The 22,851-nt window shown below is 40.3% G+C and overlaps 1 protein-coding gene across 18 annotated transcripts in view; it reads left to right on the plus strand.

Annotated features, from left to right (window-relative positions):
• The window catches only part of APBB2 (amyloid beta precursor protein binding family B member 2), a 166,993-nt gene that overhangs the window by 74,669 nt on the left and 69,473 nt on the right, over nt 1-22,851 (plus strand). For all 18 annotated transcript variants that reach the window (XM_069014220.1, XM_069014215.1, XM_069014221.1 and 15 more), the window contains one exon: nt 1,282-2,082. In XM_069014220.1, the coding sequence (XP_068870321.1) occupies nt 1,282-2,082 (801 nt within the window). The remainder of the gene's footprint in view (nt 1-1,281; nt 2,083-22,851) is intronic.

Genomic DNA, 22,851 nt, shown 5'->3' on the forward strand with positions numbered 1-22,851 from the left:
TAGCTCAAATTACAGCTTTTCATTCCTGGATAAGCTCCAGATACCTTTTTATGTGCAATATAAGCAATCAGTGATATCTGAGAATTAGGAACAACAGAAAAGGTGTTTCATGTTGTGGCAGATGGGAGTGATTTATTAATTGGTCTCTAATTTAGTTGCCAGGTATCAAACAACAGTGACTGCCACAGTAAATGGAGGTGTTCATGGAGTACTTGTGCAGATTAGTGGAGGCCATAAATAGACAGTACAGGAACAAATTACAGTTTTTTAATTAGTTTTGGTTTTTTTAATCCATATTTTGATAATTTTTAATAGTCTAAAAATCTGTTCCCTCAATAAACTTAATATTTTTTCAAAATATGAGCTGTGACCCTGGCTAACAACAACCAGAAACTTGTTTACATGTAGACAAAAGAATGGTATTATTTAACAGTGTAGTGGGTGTGCTCTGCCCTAGGATATATGTTTTACCCTTAAGCTTGAACTTTGTGAGGTGTAGAAATAGTAAGGCATCTCTGGAGCCAGCCCTTTTTTCAAAGTTGATTGAATTCCAGCAGGATATTTTCTCAAGGGATTTCTTTTGCCTCCCCTTGGAAATCAAATACACCTTTGTGAAATAATCTTCTGCTCATATTCCCTGACCCTCTACTTCCAGTCTCTAAAAAAAAAAACAAAAAAAAAAGAAGGCAGAAGGGTAGGGAGGAGAAAGACAGAAAGACAAATAGCGGAGAAAATGCAGATGTTGGGAGTCACCAACTGACCAGCCAGTCAGGCTTAGCACTAACAGCACTACCCTTAGATGAAAAAGAAGCAGCATCTGTCTGCAGCCTGCTTAGAAATATCTCAAATTTCTGCTTCCTAGTGATGAGCACTTGAGGAATTATTTCCCTCCTCATTGGAGACAGAGGGGAAATACTAAAATAGTCGTGGTAAGGATGATAGTGAGAGTCCCAGGCATTTGCAAAGGGCATCTCTGCTGTCCCAGAGCCTGCCTGCAACAGAATCAGAAATGAAAACTCTGCCCTAAAACTGTCTTGTATAGGGTCAAGCTTTCCACTTTTTCTCATGTTCGTGGTCCTGATGATCTCTCTGTATGTTTTTCTGCCTCTGTTCTTCCTTATTTAATCAGCGAAGCTTTTGTCTCTTCTCTTCTCCACTTAGGTTGTGGTAATTTTCCTCCTGTAAAACAATTACCCAAAGGGCTACATGCCTTTACCAGAAGCCCTAGCAAAATGATGTATATAATGAATGTGATTCATGGCTGTTTCTTTTGCTTTTCAGTCGATTCCGGTGTGGACGCGCTGGCAGTGTTTATGGCAAGCGGCAGCACGACGGATGTTGTGAACCGCAACAGCCCCGCCACCCCGCCCAACACCCTGAACCTGCGCTCCTCTCACAACGAGCTTCTGAATGCAGAAATCAGGCACACAGAGACCAAGAACAGCACTCCTCCGAAATGCAGGAAAAAGTACGCGCTGACTAACATTCAGACAGCCATGGGTCTTTCCGATCCAGCAGCTCAGCCCCTTCTGGGGAACGGCTCTGCCAATATAAAGCTGGTGAAGAATGGAGAAAACCAGCTCAGGAAAGCTGCCGAGCAGGGGCAGCAGGATCCCAACAAAAACCTCAGTACCACTGCAGGCATAAATGTAACTTCTGAGAAGTTTGAAAGCAATGAGCCGATCCCGCAGGATTCCTCTGGCTGTGAAATATTACCCTCACAGCCAAGGAGGACCAAGAGCTTCCTGAATTACTATGCAGATCTAGAGACATCAGCTCGAGATCTAGAGCCGGGTTTTGTTGCAATGGAAGATAAGTCTGCACAAAGCAACAGCCAGGCTTCTACTATTATTGTCAATGGGGAAGTCCTGCCCCGGAAACAGAACAAGATGCCAAGCCCAGAGGATGGCCAGGTTGCCACAGTGTCATCAAGCCCTGAGACAAAGAAAGATCACCCAAAAACTGGGGCCAAAACAGACTGTGCCCTCCATAGGATTCAAAACCTGGCCCCAAGCGATGAGGACTCCAGCTGGACCACCCTGTCCCAGGACAGTGCCTCGCCGAGCTCACCTGATGAAGCAGGTATGCAAGCAAAGGCTCCTCACAGCCACTGTTTCAAAAAGGCATTGCTTTTCTCGGCTGGTGCCAGGAAGGAGAGAGGTGGTTTAGCAGTTTCAGTGGAGAAGTGGATTGTATCAAAATACAAGCACTGGCCTTGCACACAGCTGTTTGTCTGCTAGGGAATGCTTGGAAGCTTCCTGCTCGATTGTAGCCACTTGAAGAGAGGCACCAGCAGATGCCCTATACAGGGTCCTAGAAATATGCTAACTGCACCTCTTGCTAGTTTATAAATAATTGCTCTTCAGTAATCAGTGGGTGCATGTTGTGAGAAGAACATGATTGTCTGGAGATGCTGATAGCTACCTACACCCAACAAAAAATGATGGTTTTTAGGTTCAGTGAAGACTTTTATTTTTCTAGTGCACAACTTTGTAAGTGTGCCCACTCCATCCCAGTCATTTGATGATGCTGCCAATGTGCCAGCATAGGTAAAGAGAAGCCCTCCCACCTGGAGAGTTGTGCAGTGAGCCCTGGTGTTGTCCATCCTGGAGGTCTGTGGTTTTGGGCATGGACAGGGCTCTTCACTGCCACTGTATCTGGGGTAGAAGGAGAGCATTGTGTGGGATCTTCACAGCTCAGTGCTCTCCAACCATTGCATTTATGCTTCAGTAATAGATGTTAGGGCCTAAGCGAAGAAAGACATTTATCTAGGGGGAAGAAAATAAGCAGTAGAATTTTAGTCATACGACTTCTGAGAAGTGAAAAAATCCCCCAGTCTTGAGAACAGTTAATCTATAAAAGAATGTAGTCCAGCAGATACATGGGGAATTAATAATGTTTAATCCAGAGATTGTATTTAGCATTTCAGTTTATGTTAGAAATATGGTTTTCCTGAGAAGACACTGTTGAAAATAACAATATACTTCTTTGAGGGCTTCTGAATTGTTTTGTCTTTCTCTTCCCACTCTTAACAATATTTCATTATTCAAATCCTGGAAATCTGAATGTTGTTTTGTGAGGTATTTTTGTTGTTTTGTTTTTGTGTGTTTTCTTTTGGAGTTGTATAATTCAAAAACCCTGAAAATTTTATTCTAAATTGGTTGCGCTGGGAATGCATCATTGTTTAGACAATGATACATTGTCCTGAACTCTCCTTTGGGCAGGATACTTCTATGTGTGGTCTAATAAAAAGGTGTTTCCAAGAGCCTTGACCTTCTCTCTGAGTGAGGAGGTCAAAAATAAGTAAAACTCAATTTAAAGATACAAAGCAACTGACATATTTTAACAAATGTTAATGTTGACAAACAGATATGATAGAATCCATTAATAATGGGCACTGAACACCACAAGCGCAGTACAGTATAAGAAATGTGTTTTGAGGAAACTCTTCTTTCTTCTCCAGGGAAATTAGCTATATGTACATCTTGACAAGAACTACTTTGACCTCAACTTTTAGATAATTTTATGAGTGCTTTCAGCTATCTACCCTTCTTTCTGAGATTCAGTACTTAAAAAAAATGAGCCTGAGGTGATTTTAGAAGGAGAAAAAACCTACAGTCAGCAAAGCAATGGGATGTCATTGAGATCTTAGCACATGCCAAGCCCTAATGGGTTTTCAGGCAGCCTTCCTAGAGACAGGCAGTGACTTGCTGCCCGAGCTGATTGACACCCAGCACTGCAGGCAGTCCCCCAAACAAGCAAGCTTGCCTCTGTTGGCCTCAGGCGCTGTATCTCCTCTGGGACCTACTGTATCTATCCATCTGCATCCTCTGTCATTTGGAGAGTCTTATGAATAACCAGACACCAGCTCCAGGTGGCTTTAATACTGCAAATGGACCAGAACTGGGTTCAAATCATGGGGAACCCTTCCTCCTTCTCTCTCAAGAAAATTATCCTTAGTCTAGTTTTCAAAGGAAACACATCTTGTGTTATTACACCATCTACCTATTCCTTCTCTCCCTCTCTGTGTATTCACCAGTTTCACCTGGATGAATTTGCATGTATTCATTGTATGCATTTGTGGGGTGCAAGCAGCAGCAAAGCACATGCCCCAGAGCCCAAACCTAGGAGAGAATGAGGGTAGTGTTTTCTGTTTGTGGCTTGCTTTTTTGTTTGCTTCTTTGCTTTTTGTTAAGAAGTTCCCCAGAAGGCTATAGAAGGCAGGCACATTTCTTAATCTTTGTATCACCTGAAAAAGAAATTCAGTGGAAAGTTATTCTGCCACAGTAAAGTGCAGTGCTCTGTGTAATAATCTGATGAATTAGAAATGAGAATTCTTCAGGTAATAAAAAGAATTCTCTTTGCCTCAAAACCTGCAGGAAAATTGGAATTTGCTTTTGCTTTCTGTTTTACATCAATCTAAATAAAACTCCCTCCTTCTAGAGCCAGGAGTAGCCCCATAATTAGGAAAGTCCCTGAGATGTGGGACACATGGTGCTAGAGAGCCATGGATGTTTCTTGCTCTATGCCAGCCGCCCTCCTTGCTCTCTTTGGAGTTGTGGGAGGCTGTGCAGCGGCAGCAGCCTCCTCTGGCTCCCTGGTCTCTCAGCCTTTGGGGGTAACACGATGCCTTGTTTCTCCGTGGTTGAAATCAAAGGGGTATTAAAACCATGAGTGTCCTCTTTCTCAGGAGTGCTGCTGCTGTGGGCAACTGCAATATACCAAATGCCTGTGCGCTGCTGCTCTCCGAGCGGATACGAGAGGGCAGTTTAATGGCTGGTTACAAAGGAATGAGTTCAATCCAGTGCAGAAATGGCAGCTGTGAGACCGGCCCTGGGGGATTGGGAGTGTCACTCCTGTAAAGAGAGCCTGGTGTTCTGAAATAACAGCACGTCTGGGGAGAATAGCCCTCTTAATACAATAAAAATTACAGTAAATCATGAACTAGTCAGAAAGATTTATAGCAGTGGTCAATTCTGACTCTGATTTTAACCAGCATCTTTGACCAAATTAAAATGGATGCCCTCTTAAAAGCACGATTCTTCCTCTGCAGTACCTATCTGATACAGACAATAAGTCTGTTATTTGCTCAGAACATGTTTTCTGTGCTCCTGAGTGGGGAAAAAGATTTATATACTAAAAATACATTAAATTACATTGTGGATTAACACAAGTCCTGTAAAACGAGAGAACCATCTATACAGTTGTAGGGTTCCAAGTAAACACCCAATTTACATCTTTTTGGGAATAAGAGTCTCTGGTTGACAACTGCTGTGCATCCTAAAGGCTGTCAACTTTTAATATTGAGCTGTTGGATTTTTCTTAATCCTGCATGTTACTGATAACTATGCACTCAAGAACAGTGCATGTTTTATTAGTCTTAGGCTTGACCATTTGCTGACTGCTTATGAAATAAGAAAGGTGACTATTGCTCTATATCCCCAGTGTTTGTGTAGGTAACATTCTGCATGTGAAGTAACTAACTGCATATTTGTCTCTTATTTAGCCATCCCTGTAAGAAGATTTTAGGGTCAGTTTAAAAGAAATAAAACTTCAAGGGCAGCATGGTTACACAATGTTCACGGTATCAGGATCTACTGGTAGAAGGCCATAAAATAAATTGTACTTGATAGTAAATTGAACTTGAAAGATGATCCTCTGAAGTACACATTGCCACTATCACTTGCACAGGGAGGCTGCTTGCTGTGTTTAGGCAGTCAGGTTGGTTTTATTCCATGATTCTCAGTGGAGCTACCTAAATCTGTATCTTGGATGCTCAACTGCTCTGACTTGAAATCTAAAGATTCCACAATTAGGAGTGTTAATCAGCACCCTTTTGAATTGGGATAGATAATAAAAATGAGTATGTAAAGGTGAATAAATGTGCTTAAATTCAGGAATGGAAGAATAGATGTTTTATACACCAGAAATTAGCATCTTCTCCCAAACTCTGTTTCCAATTCCCAAAATTTGGGACTACAGAAAAGGTTTTTCAGAATGTGTTGTATGGTCACAGTTGCAGTTTCATACTTAACTGTTTGCCAAAATGATAAAGAACAATTCTTCAGTTCATCAGAAACTATGCTACCTTAGTAAAGCGTGTAATTCCTGATCCAGAAAATATCATAGTGCTGCTTTTTATAAGTGCAGTACTATAATTTTGAGCATTTTAAAAATGAATATTTGTCTATTCAGTAAAATGTGTACTTGTGGGACAAACAAATGCCTGCAGGGCCTGCTCCTGCAACATGTGGAATACCTGTGTGGGAAAGTAAAAGGTGGCAATGGGGAGCAGAGGTGGTGCCAAGACAGCACAGGGAAGTAAATGCCAGTGTCATACTGCTGCCTGAGTAGTTCACAAGATGCCCAGTGCATTGCACATTTCCCCTAACTCCACAATGCACTTTACATGAATGTGTAATGTTAAGAGATATTAGGACATGCTTTTTGTGTGTTGTAGCAAAGTGGAAAACTCTTCTGAGCATCTGTAGGGCAGGCTCAAGTTTCAGAAGTGGTGAATAACTTAACAATGTCAGGTACTTAACTTTACAAACTATTTTTGGAAACTTTTCAAGCTTCTGTAGTTTAGGGATGGAAGTGTGTAGTTCTGGATGCTGCATGTCCTCTCTGAGGTAGAATGCATCTTGTTGGAAAAGCTCTTCTATGCCTAGGATTGTCAGACAGAGGACTAAGCAAAGAGGAAGGGAAAACAAATCACAGAAAACAGAGAAGGTAATGGGGAAAAGTCAGGATCCTGATTTCCGAGGGATGATAAGGCAGGAAGTTGCACAGAAGAAAAGCCAAAATAAGCTGATAGCAGACAAACCAGCTCTCCTTAAAAAAAGGAAAGTTCCCAGTTCATATAGCCGTTCAAGTAATAAAAAATTATGACCAAAATCGATCTAGTAAACCTCTGCCTCAGCACTTCTGAATGCTGCATAGAAGGTGGGCCAAACTTCAATTCACCTGATTGATGCTTTGAAATGGGTATAGATATCTCTAGGGAAAGGAAGGGGAAAACAGTATTACCTTTGGGAGGACACTTTATGTGCAAGCTGAGAACGAGGTTATATTCTTCTAGATGGCGTCTGTGTGCTCTGAAGATCTTTGCAGCCTGTTTGGGTGTTGTTTGTCATCTTCTAGGCTCCTGTATATCAGCTGCAGGAGGTGTGGTAGAGGAATGGTATCACTACTCAGCAGAATGAGTCTCTAGTCTTTGTAGTGGCCCTTGAGATTTTCAGGACCTTGCAGTTGCTGGGCTAGCAGTGATTCACCAGGTGTACAAGCTGGGGATGGCTGACACAGTTTGGGGAGTTTCCTGCTCAGAAGATATTCCTGCCTTTTTGCGCTCTGCACAGTGGAAATGCAAAGCCTGGGCCACTGCGGTTGTTCCTGTGAGCACCTGCTGTGATCCCAGCGTCGGGCCCAGCAGTGGTGAGCTGGTCTCCCCATTGCTCTCAGAGGAGAAAGCTGATGGGGGAACAAATGGGTTGTGAAGTGGGGAAGATGGGTTGGAAGATGGGAACACGACCTGAAGGGGGAAGCAAAGGGAGAGTAAATGCAGCTGTGGAGATAAATGAGAACTTGGCACGAGCTGAAGGAGAGCTGGAATCAAGCAAGGATGTTTGTGGACAGTAGGTTAGGCAAGCAAGGCTAGCACAAAGGTGATGACAGTAAATCAGATGGGCTGATTTTGACAGCAGAAGTGAGTACCTGGGATTTTGCTTGTGCCGGGATGTTATTTCACAGAAGTTCTAAAAACTTGAGCGCAAAAAAGGGAAGATCTGAGTTATTTGATACTGAAGTACTACTAAGAGAAAGTCAGATCCTAGTTCAGGCCCCTGTGGAAGGAGATGCTTGTACAGTGAGGGACACAGACTTAAATCCTCTTCAAGTTCCTGCCCTGTTATGTTTTCAATTGGAGGTATTTCTTTTGATCTCCGCAAGTTAGAGGCTACTTTAGACCCCAGTTTCTCAGTGCACTGGTTCCTCATGTGCTGAATTCTCACATAAGTCAAGCATTAGCTGATAGAAGTTGAATTCAGCTTTAATTAACAACATGGGTTTGGCTGAATTGGAGTCGTGGGTCCCTTGAGTCACAATGGTGCTGTTGCAAGTTATGGTATTGGACATACAGCAACTTACAGCATGTACCACTAAGACATGGAATAGATGGTGCTGCAGGCAGCCTTGGGTTCGCTGCTGTTGCATCAGGAGAAGGTGGGTAGATTCAGAGCAGTACTGAATGTCTCCATGGGCCAGAAGAGGTGGTGTGTGATACGACTTGGCGTGCTGCAGAGACCCTGCTCTGAACTCAGTCCTCGCTTGAGAGCGCATGTATGGTCCCTGCCTTAAGGGACATGAAGCCTTTTTTAAGCAATCCCATGAAAGTACATATATTTGCTGTTAAGACTCAATTGCTTCATTTTGAGAGCCTGGGTACTCAGGATTAGGCCATAAATGTCCAATATCTGGATGCCACAGAGCTCAAGATAATGACATTAAGTGGGTTCCTTGTAGTGTCTGGATCTGGTTTCCTAAAGCCCAGCAGTGTGTGTCCTTTGGCTTGCATGGTAGACTTATCCATGATACTTTGGTGATGAGAAGTCCTTGGGGGGGACTCCAAATCCAAAGCATATATTTTTGCTTCCTGCTTATAGTGTCTCCGGGGCATTTTAATCCATTTTTTATGGTGTTGTGTTACAGGGATTGTTTTTTAACTGCTATTTGTTATGTTGATTATTTTATATGTACATAATTTGATACACTGGACTAATTTATTACACAGTAAGACTACTTCAAGGCTTTTGCTTGAAAATCATTCTCAGAACTCTTCATGAAACTGTTTCTTAATAAAACTATTTTGACCTAAACAATAACACAATTTAACTAAATACATTTTTCCTATTTTTAAATTACTTTTGAGTTGAGATTCTACAGAGCTCAATTTAAATTTTAAACACTGCATCAGTTATTAACTCACACATCATTGCAGGGGACTGAGAGAGGAGTAGCACTGTCATAATCCACAAGTAAGGGCTTTAACTTTGTTGAGCACATTTCTTGTTTGCACATAACTGATAAAATACTCTAGTGTTATTTACTTCTTGGAAGTCGATTTTGGGCACTTCTCTGAACCTGAGAAATTTTTAGTAAGGAACAAAGGACCCCATCCCTCCTCCCCTACTCAGCATGAAAGCCAAAAAACACAACTCAGATTGGCCAAATTAATTTTAAAATTAGAATAAATTCCCATTCAGACCTTAATTTAATTTTACTTGTACTCTGTAGGAAAGAGACAGTCAAGTTATCCTGGTCATTTTGGCTGACATGATTCTTGGCTTTGCTTAAATTATTGATTATAGCAAGGGGAGGGACTTTGCAGTGGGAACAGCGCTCACTAATAGAAGCCTTTCACTAAATCAATTTCTACCATTCCTGCAATGCACCTTCAGGAAGTCAGAGGTTTACAGCTATAAGAAGAATTTTGTTTTCGAAGAGTGAACCTTTGCTTTAGATTTTTGTAAACTTTTCATGTTTATACAGGCAGCTGATGAAAAAAATCAACATAAATATATTTTCAGGGGTTATTTGCAGGATGAGGGGCTGTTCTAGTTCAAAGTTGAACTGATTAAATCTTGATTTGATTGTCGTCTAAAGACTTGTGGGCTGAAAGTACTGTTTCTGTACTAAGCAGAGTCAGTCAGAAAATACATCAATGCAAGCTGGAATGAATTCAGTAGAGGATGCAGCGTGTGCACACGCTGCTGAAATTCATGTATAGCCATCTCTCTTATTTTCTCTTGGCTTATTAGAAAGTGCAGTCATTTATATGGTCAACATGTGGTGTTTCCTCTGTTACATTTACCAGCAGTTGAATGGGGGTGGCTTCTCTTCCCTCCCATCCAAAGTGCCGTTCCTCGTTAGGCTAATTAAGTAAGTGTCTGTTTAAACACAGCCGTGTATTTTCTCATATTTGAGTTGGAGATGCTACACAGAAGGAGAGTATGAAGCTGTTGGGACATGTATATAGCAAACTTAAAGGATGCTGGTAGCAGATCAGTACACGTTGAACTATACAGGAGCATCTAGTAACTGTAAGTAACACTTCTGTTTTAATTTTTCATTGGTTGACAGTCACTTAGGCCTGGATACTGAATGCAATTATTTTATCTGTTAATAAAAATCCTGCTCAGTGGAAGATCAGCTGGTATCTGACAGGTTAGGTTGCAGCAGTATCTTTCTGAATGCTCATTATTTCAGTAGTGAATTGACAAATGATGTTTTATACTTGTGATCTATAGAGCTCGAAGATCTTTACAGGGATTTAAATACATTCAAAACCAGACTTTTGTTTTCTCCTTTACACATGACAAATTCTTCCCCTGTATTTTTCTTGCAGTCAAAAGGAAGAAAAACAGTATTTCTAAACAGTGTAACAGTGGTACCCCTAGTCATTCCCTAAAGTTCAAGGTAAAGGAACTGCAAGACTGAGTGTGGGTTTGAAATGTGAGGCAATTTACAGCCAGTATTGAATTGAGAGCTGTCAAAGAATGTTGACTAATATCTTGGATATTTTGTTTTGCCCATCTTGCCAGCTCTAACTGAATAAATTTGTCAAGGTAGAAAAAGGATGTTTTATTGGAAAGCTGATTCACACAAAACCTTTACACAACTTTGGGGAACTGTAATTAAATAGCACAACTATATTTGCTCCTTACGGAACAAACTTAACTATAAGGAACGGTGATTTGGTTTAGCTTTTGTAAAATTACTGGAAATTTAGTTCACTTTTTTCTTTTGTGGTAAGCTAGCATTTTTTGTCACACTCTTAACTGTAGCAGAATTTCAGGATGACATTTGGTGTTAAGCTCAAATTACCTTATTTTTCTTTTGTGCTTAACTAAAATGGAATAATGAGTCTCCCTTTTTTGCCCATGGAGGCTGTCAACTAAGGGACTTTGTAGTTTCCTGGTTACATAAATTTCCTTTGGTTGATTGTGCTGAAACATAACCAATGCTTTTTTTAACAAAGATATCTGAAAAGTAGGAAGATGACGTCAGAGCAACAGGAGTTTCAGGGCTAAGTTTCCACTGGCATGGAAGAGGAAGTTTATTTCATTTTTCTTACAGGATTGGTTTTTTCCCACTAAAATGGGTGTATTAGGCTCTGTTAAATTATATTGCCTACAGGTATTCAGGGTAAGTATAGGAAATAAGGCTTTTATGCAACATCAGAATTAATGTAGGATCGTTAACAGAAGATTTATTTTCTGTAGTTCTCTTGATTTCCTATCACAGGTGAATTCTCTTTCAGAACTATACTCCAGATTTCTATACTTTAATATATCAAGCTCCTCTTTCCTAAGATTCTCTAATCCTACAATTACTTTGCAGGGAAATTGCAGCTTCTTAAAAGAAGCTACCTTAGGAATAGGGTGACAGTGGAAGTTTCCCCATTCTCTGTTCTCCCAGTGGCTTCTGTCCACATCCACTTTAAGTTTCAAGAAGCTGGTCCAGAAAACAGTGGGGCACGGTCCAGTGTACTCAACACTTCCTGGAGGAAATCACCTTTTTTTTGGTGGATAGATGTCTCTGACTTGATGGAGGCTGTTGTTAATCTGGGACAAGCTTCAGCTGTTCAAAAATAAAACCAATGGAGTAGTGACTCTTCTTAGTTGTAGTTTTCCAGGAATGATGCAGAAGGGTGGATTTTTCTCTCCGCTAAAGTAGGTAGAGATGTTATCTATGTGTTCTACCAGTGTTTGAAATTCACTACTTCCAAATTTTGCTAACATCAGTTAGCAGTAACTGTCAGACAGTATTAAAAAAAAATCCCCAGATAAAATGTACTGATTTAAAAGTTGCACTCCCTGCAGACCACACTTGAAAAACACTGTAACAGTAATTACTAGTTGTATTTTTAGTATTCAAGTGTACAACAGAAGTTTTATTGTGGATGAAGGAGCACATCTACATTTGCATAGTAGATCTCTTTTTTTTTTCCTCTGCAAACCACCCCATCTGCAGACAGGGCAAATGGACAGATCAAACATTGGAAGTAGAAGGGAGGGGCAGGAGTTTTCACATGTTGCTCCTTTATTAGCAATACATTTAATTTTACATCCTCATTTTAATTGCACAGGAATACTTATAGATATGATGCATTTATAAAGGCTACAGTAGAGATGAATAACTTTTTCAATATATGCCAGTAAACCAATTAAAAACAAAAGGAAAACAAATATAATTTTTTCTCAGAACAAATACATCTTGTCCCCAAATGGGAGTCTAAAAACAATGTGTATTCAAAAGCAAGAATAAATTGCAGGCCATTGTTTATCTTTCAGGGTTAAGCTTTCATTTTAATTTTGTTTTTTCAGCTTTTACCTTTTTTTGAGAGGGAAACATGGGAGATTCTGTGGCTTGTAATGAGAGGATTTTTGAATATTTGTTGATTTGGGGTTTTTTTAAGTGGACAAGCTGCAATTTTCTCAGGATCCCAGGAGTTAGGGAGTTAAAAAGTTCCAGATATCACAAGACACAAAATCATAAAAATTTCTGTCAAAAATGACAAATCAGCTATGTCATTTGGTAAAACACTAAAAGGTGGGATGTGGTTTTATGACTGCTGATGGGTAAGGTGGTGGTCAAAGTTTAGAAGAGAGAGAAAACTCTTTTCTCCTTCTGGTAACACTACTGCAAAAGGGTCAGTGTGAAGGCCACCAGATTGGATTGTTTTGACTTTTGGCTTATTATTTTACAGGTACTATGTCAGGATTGTGTGTTTTCCTGGCCAGTTTTATCTGGGCTAATTCTATTTTCAGGTGGCAGGATTCACTGAGAATTTGTTATCAGTGCATAAACTGAATTTCTGGCTAGCATCTTGCTTACATTATGTCGCTGTCATCTTTCTACTTCTGAAATTATCTGTAATGCAAATAATGTAAGGACAGTGAGACTGTAAACACTTGCTGACACAAGAGCTTTTTTGAACTGTAGTAATTGTCATGTAAAAGCATGTCGTGTTAATTACCTCTCCACAGCAGTTGTCTCTGCACTAATCACCAGACAGATCTGCTGTTAGTTAACTGTTCCTCAGTAGTTCAGTTATGTTCCCCTTTCCTTATTCATACAGATATTTAAGACCAGCTCTTCTATTTGTCTATAAATAAATTTGTATTTGTTAAATGGTGATGTAGAATTTGGTATAAAAGTAGTAAAATCTTCCTTTTGGATACATGTTAATATAAAATGGAAGGGGACAAATGTGCAAAGATAATAATATTCAGTCTCATAACTCCTGCATTTCTATTGTCATATGAGGTTATTCTGTATCTCAGAGTAGGAAACTGTGCACCTTTGTATTTATGACAATAAATTTATTGTGTATTTTTCTTCTAGGAATATATATCTATATTTATAAATAAATCCCTTAGAGGATGCTTGGATATATTGGTTTGAGAGTTCTCACATGAGATGTGGCTTTTTAATCTGATCCAGTATAACTGCTGTGGCAACTTTTATCAAAGTCTTTCAATAATGTTATTAGTTCCACTATTTCCAGTGTAAACTACTGTAGTAAATGGAAAGCAGAGCTTTTACAAGAGTTATGAGAGGTTACATTTCCATGTTGTACATCACCAAATGGCCATATACAGCAGACCTTAGGCTCATGTATTTCCTAATGGGTCACTTCTTCAACTGTGGTCAGTAGCAGAAACTTACTGCTTCACTAAAAACAAAAACCAGGGTTAGCATAAAGTGCTTCTCCCCCTATTATATCTTTTTCACTTTCAGTAACTGATAGTTTTAGGACTTTCAGACTTGAAAGTCATTCATGTTATCTTCTTTAATTGCCCTTGATACACTTTCTAACATGAATTTGTTTAATCATTTTTTTTCTCATTTGTATTTCTGGCATCCACAACATCCTGTGACCAAGAGCTCCATAACTGAATTATGTATTACATGAAAAAGTATTTCCCTTTGCTATAAAATTGCTCTCCAATAATTTCATTTAGGGTCTATTGCTTTTCTGTTTTAGAAAGCAGTAAATAACAGTGAATGATGATTTCCTTTCCTTGCCTTCTTACCACCATTCATGATTTTACAGATTTCTCTGACATCCTCCCCTCCTCCCTGTCATTTATTTTCCAAGCTGGGGAGTCCTACTTCACTTAGTGTCTCTTCCTGCAGAGAGATTTTTATCTGTCTGTCTTTTCTAATTCTGCTACCTCCATTTCTATAGTAGGGCACGTGAGGTGCATGCACTAGTCCTGTAGTAGTTCAATCCTACATTAAAACTGTAGGCATAGATACTTTTATCTTGATCTTGGTTCCTAACGTGTAACTTTTTCAACTGCCAGTGAGTACTAAAATGCTGACTTCAAAAAACTTGGTGACCTTGATTCTTCCGGAGTGGCAAAAGGTAATTAATTATCTGCTGTTGTATATGAGGATTTGAAGTAGCAGAAGAGTAACAGTGAAGGAACTTCTAAGAAATTGATAAAAAAGAGGAGATGGGCATCTTTGTCTGTAGAAGAAAACTGAAAGATGAAGGTTGTACATTGAAAAACAGCTCTTGAAACTATGTGTATCCTAATCCTATAGGATCTATCTGTGGTCTTTTGTTTTTGCACAGCAGCAAAGGTGAATAGAAATCCAGAAAGAGCACTCTTCTCATCCTACATGACTGGTTTTCCATCTTTCGAAGACCACCTGCAGTCCTCTGGCATGTCCACAAATTGTAAAGTTTCCACCAAAGATTAGCTACTGTTTTCAGCTGGGGAAAGGATCATTCTGTTGCTTATGCATCTCGTTTTACTGTTTTTGACAACATGTGATGACAATTAGCTGTTTGTGGTGACAAACATCTTTGAGATTTCTTTACACCAGAAGGTCTTTTCCCCAGTGCTTACAGAGCTCAGTGGCTTGTGGTTTATCATACACTGGAGATTTTGTCTATTGATTTCCTGTGCTTTGGCATGCTTTTATTCTTACCAAGCAGAATCTTTGTGTTCAGGGATATTCTATCTCAGGGTTCACAATAAAGAAAACTTCTCAAGTTGTGTTCTGGGTGTATGCATCTTTAAGGGAAGTTTATCCTCATTTTCAAAGCATCCATTTTGTTAATGGGCTTTGAATTAATGTGGTGCTAATTGCAAGTGAAATTGTGTTGTGATTCTGTAGAATTTTAAAATTAATCCCTTCATTTTTCTCTTTCAAATGCTGTCTGGCATAGGACTCAAGTTGCTGTGTCTTGGGTTTGTTCCTGGCTACTGTTTGCTAATGTAGACTTCCCAGGAAGATCTGGCCCAAAGTTATTTTTTCTGAATTTTCTTCTAATTCTTGCTACTGCTAATATCAGAGATACCTTTTGTATCTCCTTAAATGCAGATTTTTAAGTTTAGCTTCAATTACGTATATGAATCCACTCTGTGAAAAATACAAAATTTTAGTGCTGGAGTGCCATGAAGTAGATATGAGAATGAAAATAGTGATATTTCTAATGCTAGATGGATGCTTTCAAAGATGATTTACATCTTTGAGATTTCTTAATACCAGAAGGTATTTGGACAGTATGACTAAAGATTTAATCACAAATTGATATACCAATGTAGTGATGTGAAATACTTGAATAAACTGCAGGGTTGTGAGAGACCCCTGTGTGCTGTCAGCACGCTTCCCTCTCCACAGCAGGTGAAGCACAGCCAGCTCCCCTGGTGCTTCCATCTGCTGTCAGAAGCCCCCGCTCACAGAGCCTTCCTGTTGTAGATGCTGTACATTGCACTTCATGTATGGCTCTATGCATTGTGCTGAAAAGGCTTACTTCAACTGAAGCAAAATTACTTTTGAAAAGGTTAAAGTTGTTTGGTTGTTGGCTTTTTTTTATAAAAAGTCTCCAAGTTTGAAGGCTGGGAGGTGAAGCTTGAGTTCACCGTCTTACAAGGCCTCAGCATGGGCTGGAGCTGCCCGTGGTGCCCAAGCTTCTCCTTTAGCGCCTCTCTCCGCAGGCAGGCCGTGGGCCATGGGGCCAGTGTGCTGCTTCCTAGGCTTGTGCAAAACTTCATGCATATGCAGCTCTAACAGAGTGGATTTTACCATAACAAATTCTCCCATCCCTTCAGTACTGTAGCAACATGAAATTAATTTGGAGATGGGGAAATAGGAGGTCTTCAGCTTCTATGTTGGAAACAAACAGGAGCCTTCAGTTTGCTCTCTAATGCACATTTCACTACAGCTTTAAAGTGGCAAATTGATCCATTATATAGATTGTTAAAAGTCACATTCCAGCTTTTTCTGCTAGTACTTAGTTGACCAAGTTTTGCCATATTAGAAAGAGCAGTCCGTACTGTAGGATGGAAGGGGGGATTCTGATGTGTAGACACACTGGAGTGCAGTGGCTGATCTCTGTGCACCGTGTGTGACTGTCTGGTGCTTTGGTGCAGGGAGCCTGCACAGATCCCAGGGAGTACCTGGAGTCTGGGCATGACTCCAGGAGAGTTATTGAATGCATCTCAGACCTCTCCTCGTACCCCTCCCTGGCTTTGTTTAACACAGGGCTTGCACTCTCCTGCCTCACAAGATTGGTGTGAAGATAAAGCAGTCATTTTCATGGCATCCTAGAGCATCTGCTGCACTGTGTGAGCCGAAGGATGCACAGAGCTTGCATATGAGAGGAGAAATGACTGTTCTTGCAAACTTTGCTTTTTTTTGTGAAGTAAAACATTTAATTTCAGATAGTAACTCAGATTGTAATTCAATTTTATGTTCTGTTTTCACTGAATCATTAAATTCAGGAAAAGGTTTTTCTAATGCATTTGCACAGTGCTCTAAATGAAGCTGTCAAAGAAAAGCAGCTTTAGTCAAGCCACCAATTGAATTGTATGTCTGTGCCATTGGGCAGCTTCACTGGCTTTTAATTAGCCAGTCATATGCACAAAAACATTAATGAGTACATCCCTAAAATTTCAGACTATATCAATATTTATGCAGGATATTCTTCAGAGAAGTGCAATCCTTCCTTTCTCTACATTGACTCCTGAAGTCAGTAGGCCTCATTGTATTTTAGATGAAAAAATTACCTTTGCCCAGTACCTGACTTTTAATGCAAATATTTTTTATGCAGTTCCTTTTCTAAAATGGAAAAGAAAAAATGGTGACTGCTAGTCAGATTCTTTTTTCCATACTCTGTCTTACTACTCATGTCATTCGGATTAAAGAGGCACTCACTGGCATCACCAACCCTCAATTTAAACTATTGAGGATACAATAGAAATAGAGTGGATAGAAAGCTATCCATCGGTTCAAAAAAATGGGATTAAAAGTGTGGAGTCCAACCTTGTTTACATTCTTTAGTACCAGGGATTGATGGCAAGTGTATTGGAGGGATTAAGATCTGTTCCTCTGTCTTTCATGGCTTGTGTCAAGGTAAGTAGCACTAGCTACTAGCAGAAAGTGTAAGGGAGATGGGAACCACTTGTGTCTACAGCCAGTCCCAGTAAAATGGAAAGTTTCAGGTTGGGAGATGTTGAACTCTAATGTTTGAAGCTTGTCAAACAAGAGTGTTAGTTGTAAGTAAAGCACTGTGGTGCAGGACTTCCTTTGTGGACAGTTGAAGCTATTGAGGTGACCCTACTGCCATATGCCAGACATTGGCACAACATCCTCTCCTGCTCTGCAGGCATCCGGTGTCTTGAAGGCAGAAGGACATCTGTGTTTAACTGCTTTTTGGGTCAGTATTACAGACTGAATCTTTCTGTTTAGCGTGAAAATTCCAGACTATATTTGTTCATTGCTCAAAATTCATGGTTTGTTCTGTGGATGGTTTGACACTAGCATACCAATTCACTTTGAGGAGACAGGAGAATCAGACTCTTTATTTTAAGAGAGAAATACATAAATCCAGAGCTGCTATCAATGTGATTTTCCCAGGTTTTCTAGGAAATGCTTGGCTGCTGTTGTGACAGATAAATTTTGTGAAGGGAAGGAAGGCTGGACTCCATGCATATGCACATTTGTTTTCCCGTGGTGTGCTGTGTCCCTGCCGGTGCGACAGTGTGAGTCTAGCAGTCCCTTGGTGGGGTGGTCATTTAATTCTTCCTCTTTAGACCAAACAAAACCCTGCTTCTGAAACAAGACAGAGTAGTTAAATATGTTATGAACCCAGAACAGGAGATCATATGCTGCAGTTCTTCTGTCTGTGGGGAAAGGCATGGGAAGAGGAGATACTATGCAAGAAAAAAAAAATCAGAAAAGCAGATGCAGATTGCTGCTGCACTGGTTTAGCCCTGAAAGTTAACTTGCAATAACATTTTTAGGAATTTGCTAATGATGATAATGAAAATACTGCTCTTAATGAATTATTTGCTGCTCAGAATCCTTCACAGTGAGGACATCCTTTGGGTCACAATCACACAACACATGATCACAGTGGATTTAGACCAAATTAGAGGTATACAGTCTGCTGTGTTTTGGACTCCTCTTAAGTAAAAGCTTTTGCCATCTAGTGGAAGGAATAGAGAACTAGCATTTCGAATAAGCTAGAAAGCCACTTATACTGGTTGCATTCTTTACTGTGAGGGTGAGAGCACTGGAGCAGGCTGCCCAGAGAGGTTGTGGAGTCTGCTTCTCTGGAGACATTCAAAACCCACCTGGATGCAAATCTGTGTAACCTGCTTTAGATGTACCTGGTTTTGCAGGGGGATTGGATGAGATGATCTCCAAAAATTCCTTCCAACCCCACCCATTCTGTAATTCTGTGTTATGCAAAATGTATTTATAAGCAGTAGATCACTCGCTAGAACAGTAGCAAATTATTCTGACTGCTTTGGAAATTAATTGGTAGAAATCCTCTAAGGTATTGGTGTACTTTGTTCGGATAGCATCTCATTTAAGCACCAAATTGGTAGAAAGGGCATTCATTTATATGCTGCCCTCACTTGTTTGGGACTCTTTTTCATTCCACCCTAGATGGTACCTGCTTATTTTTTCCTGGATATTAGGTTGGCCAATATGCTTTGAATTCTGTGGTGGCTTCTTCCTCCCACTAGTGGGATGGGGAAGAGAACTGGAAGAGCAAAAGTGAGAAGAAGTCATGACTCACAATAATGAAAACTTACTAAGTGAAGAAAGAAATAATCATATATAAAAAGTGATGCAAACGCTAGTACTAGCAGGCCAGTTCCTAGCCAGTTTGCTTGAGGCTGAGAACACAGATGATCTCGGCCCTATGCAAGCACTGCTCAGCAATAACTAAACCACTGGTATGTTTCCAGCACTTGTTTTGGTCACAAATGTAAGTCCAGTACCTTACAGGCTGCTAAGAAAAGCAATTAACCCAATTCCAACCAGACCCAGTATATCTTCTTAGTTGCCCAGGTCTGCTAATGTCCATCAGCACCCTAATAAGGAGATTGAGATCTCATCACAAAATAAAGTTTTGGATGAGCCGTAGGATGTGTCTCCATTACAGTACTCTCAGGTAGCAATTCATCAGCTTTTGCTCAGGCTGACATGATTGTTCCTATAGGTCTGTAATTTTATGTTGTCACCACTGCTCCACCTGGCTAAACAGCCACCCTCCTCCAGATGGGACAGAGGCTGGCTTCTTCCTGGTCCGTCGGTCACCACAACAGCTCCCTTGAGACAGCAGTTCAGGTCACCTCCAAGTCTTCCTTACTTACTTTACCAGAGTCTGCTTGTTTTGTGGATAGGTGTTTTTGGTTGGTGAACAGGCTAGTCTTCTTGTGTTTACCAGTTTTTTGCCCATTTTCCAGGAAGGAATATACAGACCTTTCCTCTCAGTCTTACTGCAGTACTTTTTCCTACTGTTGCTGCTGTTAGTATCAACTCCTCTAAATGCAAGCTGTGGCTCATGGCTTCACCTCTGGACCTCAGACTGTGTGGCCCCTGAGCAGACAACTTGGAGAGCCCAAAAATTCTCCCATTTAAGCAGGACAGCAAGTATCATCCATAGCCCTCATCCAGGGCTGTCATCAAGAGTTCTTCAGAGTCCCTCTGCTGAAGTCACTTGCCCTTGTTTTCTTTGGTAATTGTATAGTACTGTGGTCCTTTTATCAACAGCTTGGGCTTTGGTCGTTGAAAAGGAGAAGAAGGTAAGACAGCAAAACAAGTGGGTTTAGTTGCGGTTTTTGGGTTTTTTTCCTGAATGTTGATAAATGTGCTTTCCTCTCTTTTCCTTAAGATTAGTCATCTCTGCTTGAATGCTTCTTATGCTTGTAGTAACATTTATACAGCCAGACAAAGATCACATCTCATGAAAATGAAAAATAGTACAGGAGATTCATTCCACGCTTCCTTAGGATTTTTACAAAGTCAGTCTTTTCTGATTATGGTTGATTTTACAGTTGATCAAAACAGTAAATCATTTTGGCACAGATAGAGTCTGGTTACATGTATGCCTGTAAATCCCACGTTTCAGCATGTTTTCCTGCAAAGTGTTAGAGAAGCTTCCTCTCCCCAAGTGCATGTGAGTGATGGCTGGTTCAGCAATTTGGTGAGGAGCATGACAGGGTTGTCATGACAACCAGTTACATGCTGTGAGCAAAGATGGTGACAAACGACCATCTTCTGGCTGATTATCACTCCTTGTTGAGTAGCATTCCCCAAATTAGACAGATGTGTCTGATTTATAATTACTTGACCTATTGACTCGTATTTTTGCTGCATTGCTCTGAGATAGCATTCATGCTTCTTGCAGTGGTGCTTAGGTGAGGCTGCCTGCTGGCCATCAATGGTGTGAATTATGGGAAGCTGTTGATTTTGCTGTAGTGCATGCACAGTGAGGAGAAGTTACCTTTAGAGACTTCTTTTCGTTAAAACCAAACAATTTAAGCTTGCACATTGAGCCCACTGCAGGAAATAGATGGGATAAAAATACACAAGGCTTATGTTCTTTCTATTGTGCTATTGAATGGAGAGTGCTCCTTGAATTTCATTTGCCCTCAGTCGTTAATACAAAGTCTTCCTCTCCCTTCAGTGCCTGCCTTGATCTTCAGTGTGCCTATAGGGTGGGGGGAAATATGCTTCCCTTAGGATGAAATCCTGGATCTGCTGAAGTCATTGGCATATCTTCAAAAAGACTAAGTTTCTGTGGCTTTCTTTTCCTTTAGTTTTGCTTTTATTTAAATGCAGAAGACAGAAGTAAAACATTTTCATTTCAAGATTTTGGAACTTCAGAAAAGAAAACAGTACTTTCCCCCACCTCTTTCCTTTTGTTAAAACCTTTTTATCCTCCTGTCTTCCCAGTTCCTTTTTGTGCTTCCCCTTGGCTGCCCAGAAGGATAGCATCTGTAATACACATGTGATATGGTGGGCCAGCTCTTCATTATGCTTCACCCCAGCAATGAAGACAGACATCAGATATGAGGCTAGTGATTTCCCATTGGTGCCCAAACACTAGGACAACATGTTGTTGGATACTGTTGCTATCCCAGTCTCTGCAATTTTTGACATAGGAAGCTTTGATGCACATCTCTTATTACAAACAAGGTGCTTTTCAGTTTGAATTCCTTCATTTATATTGTGCCTCCACTCCTGGAATGTGAGCAATGGGAGCACCAGAGATTCAGAAGTAACTTTATAGATTTCTTATTGGCCAGATTATGGTTTTAGATTTGGAAAACACTGGAAGTGTTCCTGTTTGTACCATCATGCTTCCAGCCTGGACAATGAACACTCCTTTTCAGTTAATTTTTTTACTGCAAAAGTATACTTTTGAGATGGTGATAGGCAATCACAGTCTGGATCAAATCCGGTCTTGGGATGGTGTCCCTTTCCTTCAGAGGATCCTAACAGAAGAAAAATTGTTACAAAACCATCATAAGAATTGAGATAACTAAGCTACAAGTACAAAACAAAAAAGAGATATCTCATCTTTATCTCTGTACAGTGTGGGTATTTTATTACTTAACCTATTTAGATAGTGTAGATCAAGTGTTTTCAAGTATTGTTGAGCCTTGCAGACAAGCAGTCTCACTTGGGCATTCTGCTACCATGCAGTGAAATAAGCCCTCCTTAAGCTAGAAAGACTGACTGAAAGTGTAGTGCTTCCACTAACTCCAGCAGAGCTGCATTTGCATTAGCCAGAGGCTGTGCACTCACATCTGCTGCTACTTCTTCCAAGGAGACAAAATGAGATCTCTGTTGAAATGAATCCCTGGAAAAGCAAATCATGCGTCCTTTGAATGATGCAATGATACCTCTCAGATTTCCCTGAATATATTTTCTGTCTTAGTATGACTCTACCTTGTGGCTGTCTCCCAGTTTTTCAAAAATATGGTTTTAACATGTGAAATAACAGTTAAAATTTTCCTGTGGCACAGATGCTCTTACTGTACTGCACCTCCCAGGTACAGAACTTCCAGCACTCTGATAACTCTGTACAGCATTTTTACAGTCTCTGTTTTGAAGTCATGTATGCTGCCAAACTGAAGCCCTTTGTGCCTGCATTTCCTCTTGCTCGAGTACTCTTTTTGTCCATAAATTAGTCCCCCAGCCATGCTGATTGGTGGGATTTGTTTTCACCTGAAGAAGACATGCATGTGCAAAATACATGTCTGTTTTTCCAAGTACCTCTCCCAGTTCAATACAAAATTTATTGCATTAGACCTGTTGCCTTACTTAAGAGTGTTTTCTTCAGGAAGGAAGTTTGCTTGGCCTCCAGTAAACCAGTTTCCCTCATGCACAAGCAACTAAGCAGAGAGACATCAACTCTGGTCTCTGTCCCCTTACCTTGCTTATCATCACCACCAAGTTCTCTTGGAAGTGGAGATAACACCTAGCAGCTGCACAACAAAATTACATGTTGTGAAATGTCATGCCATT

Source organism: Aphelocoma coerulescens, chromosome 4 (genome assembly GCF_041296385.1).
Source record: "Aphelocoma coerulescens isolate FSJ_1873_10779 chromosome 4, UR_Acoe_1.0, whole genome shotgun sequence".
Classification (NCBI taxonomy): Eukaryota; Metazoa; Chordata; class Aves; order Passeriformes; family Corvidae; genus Aphelocoma; species Aphelocoma coerulescens.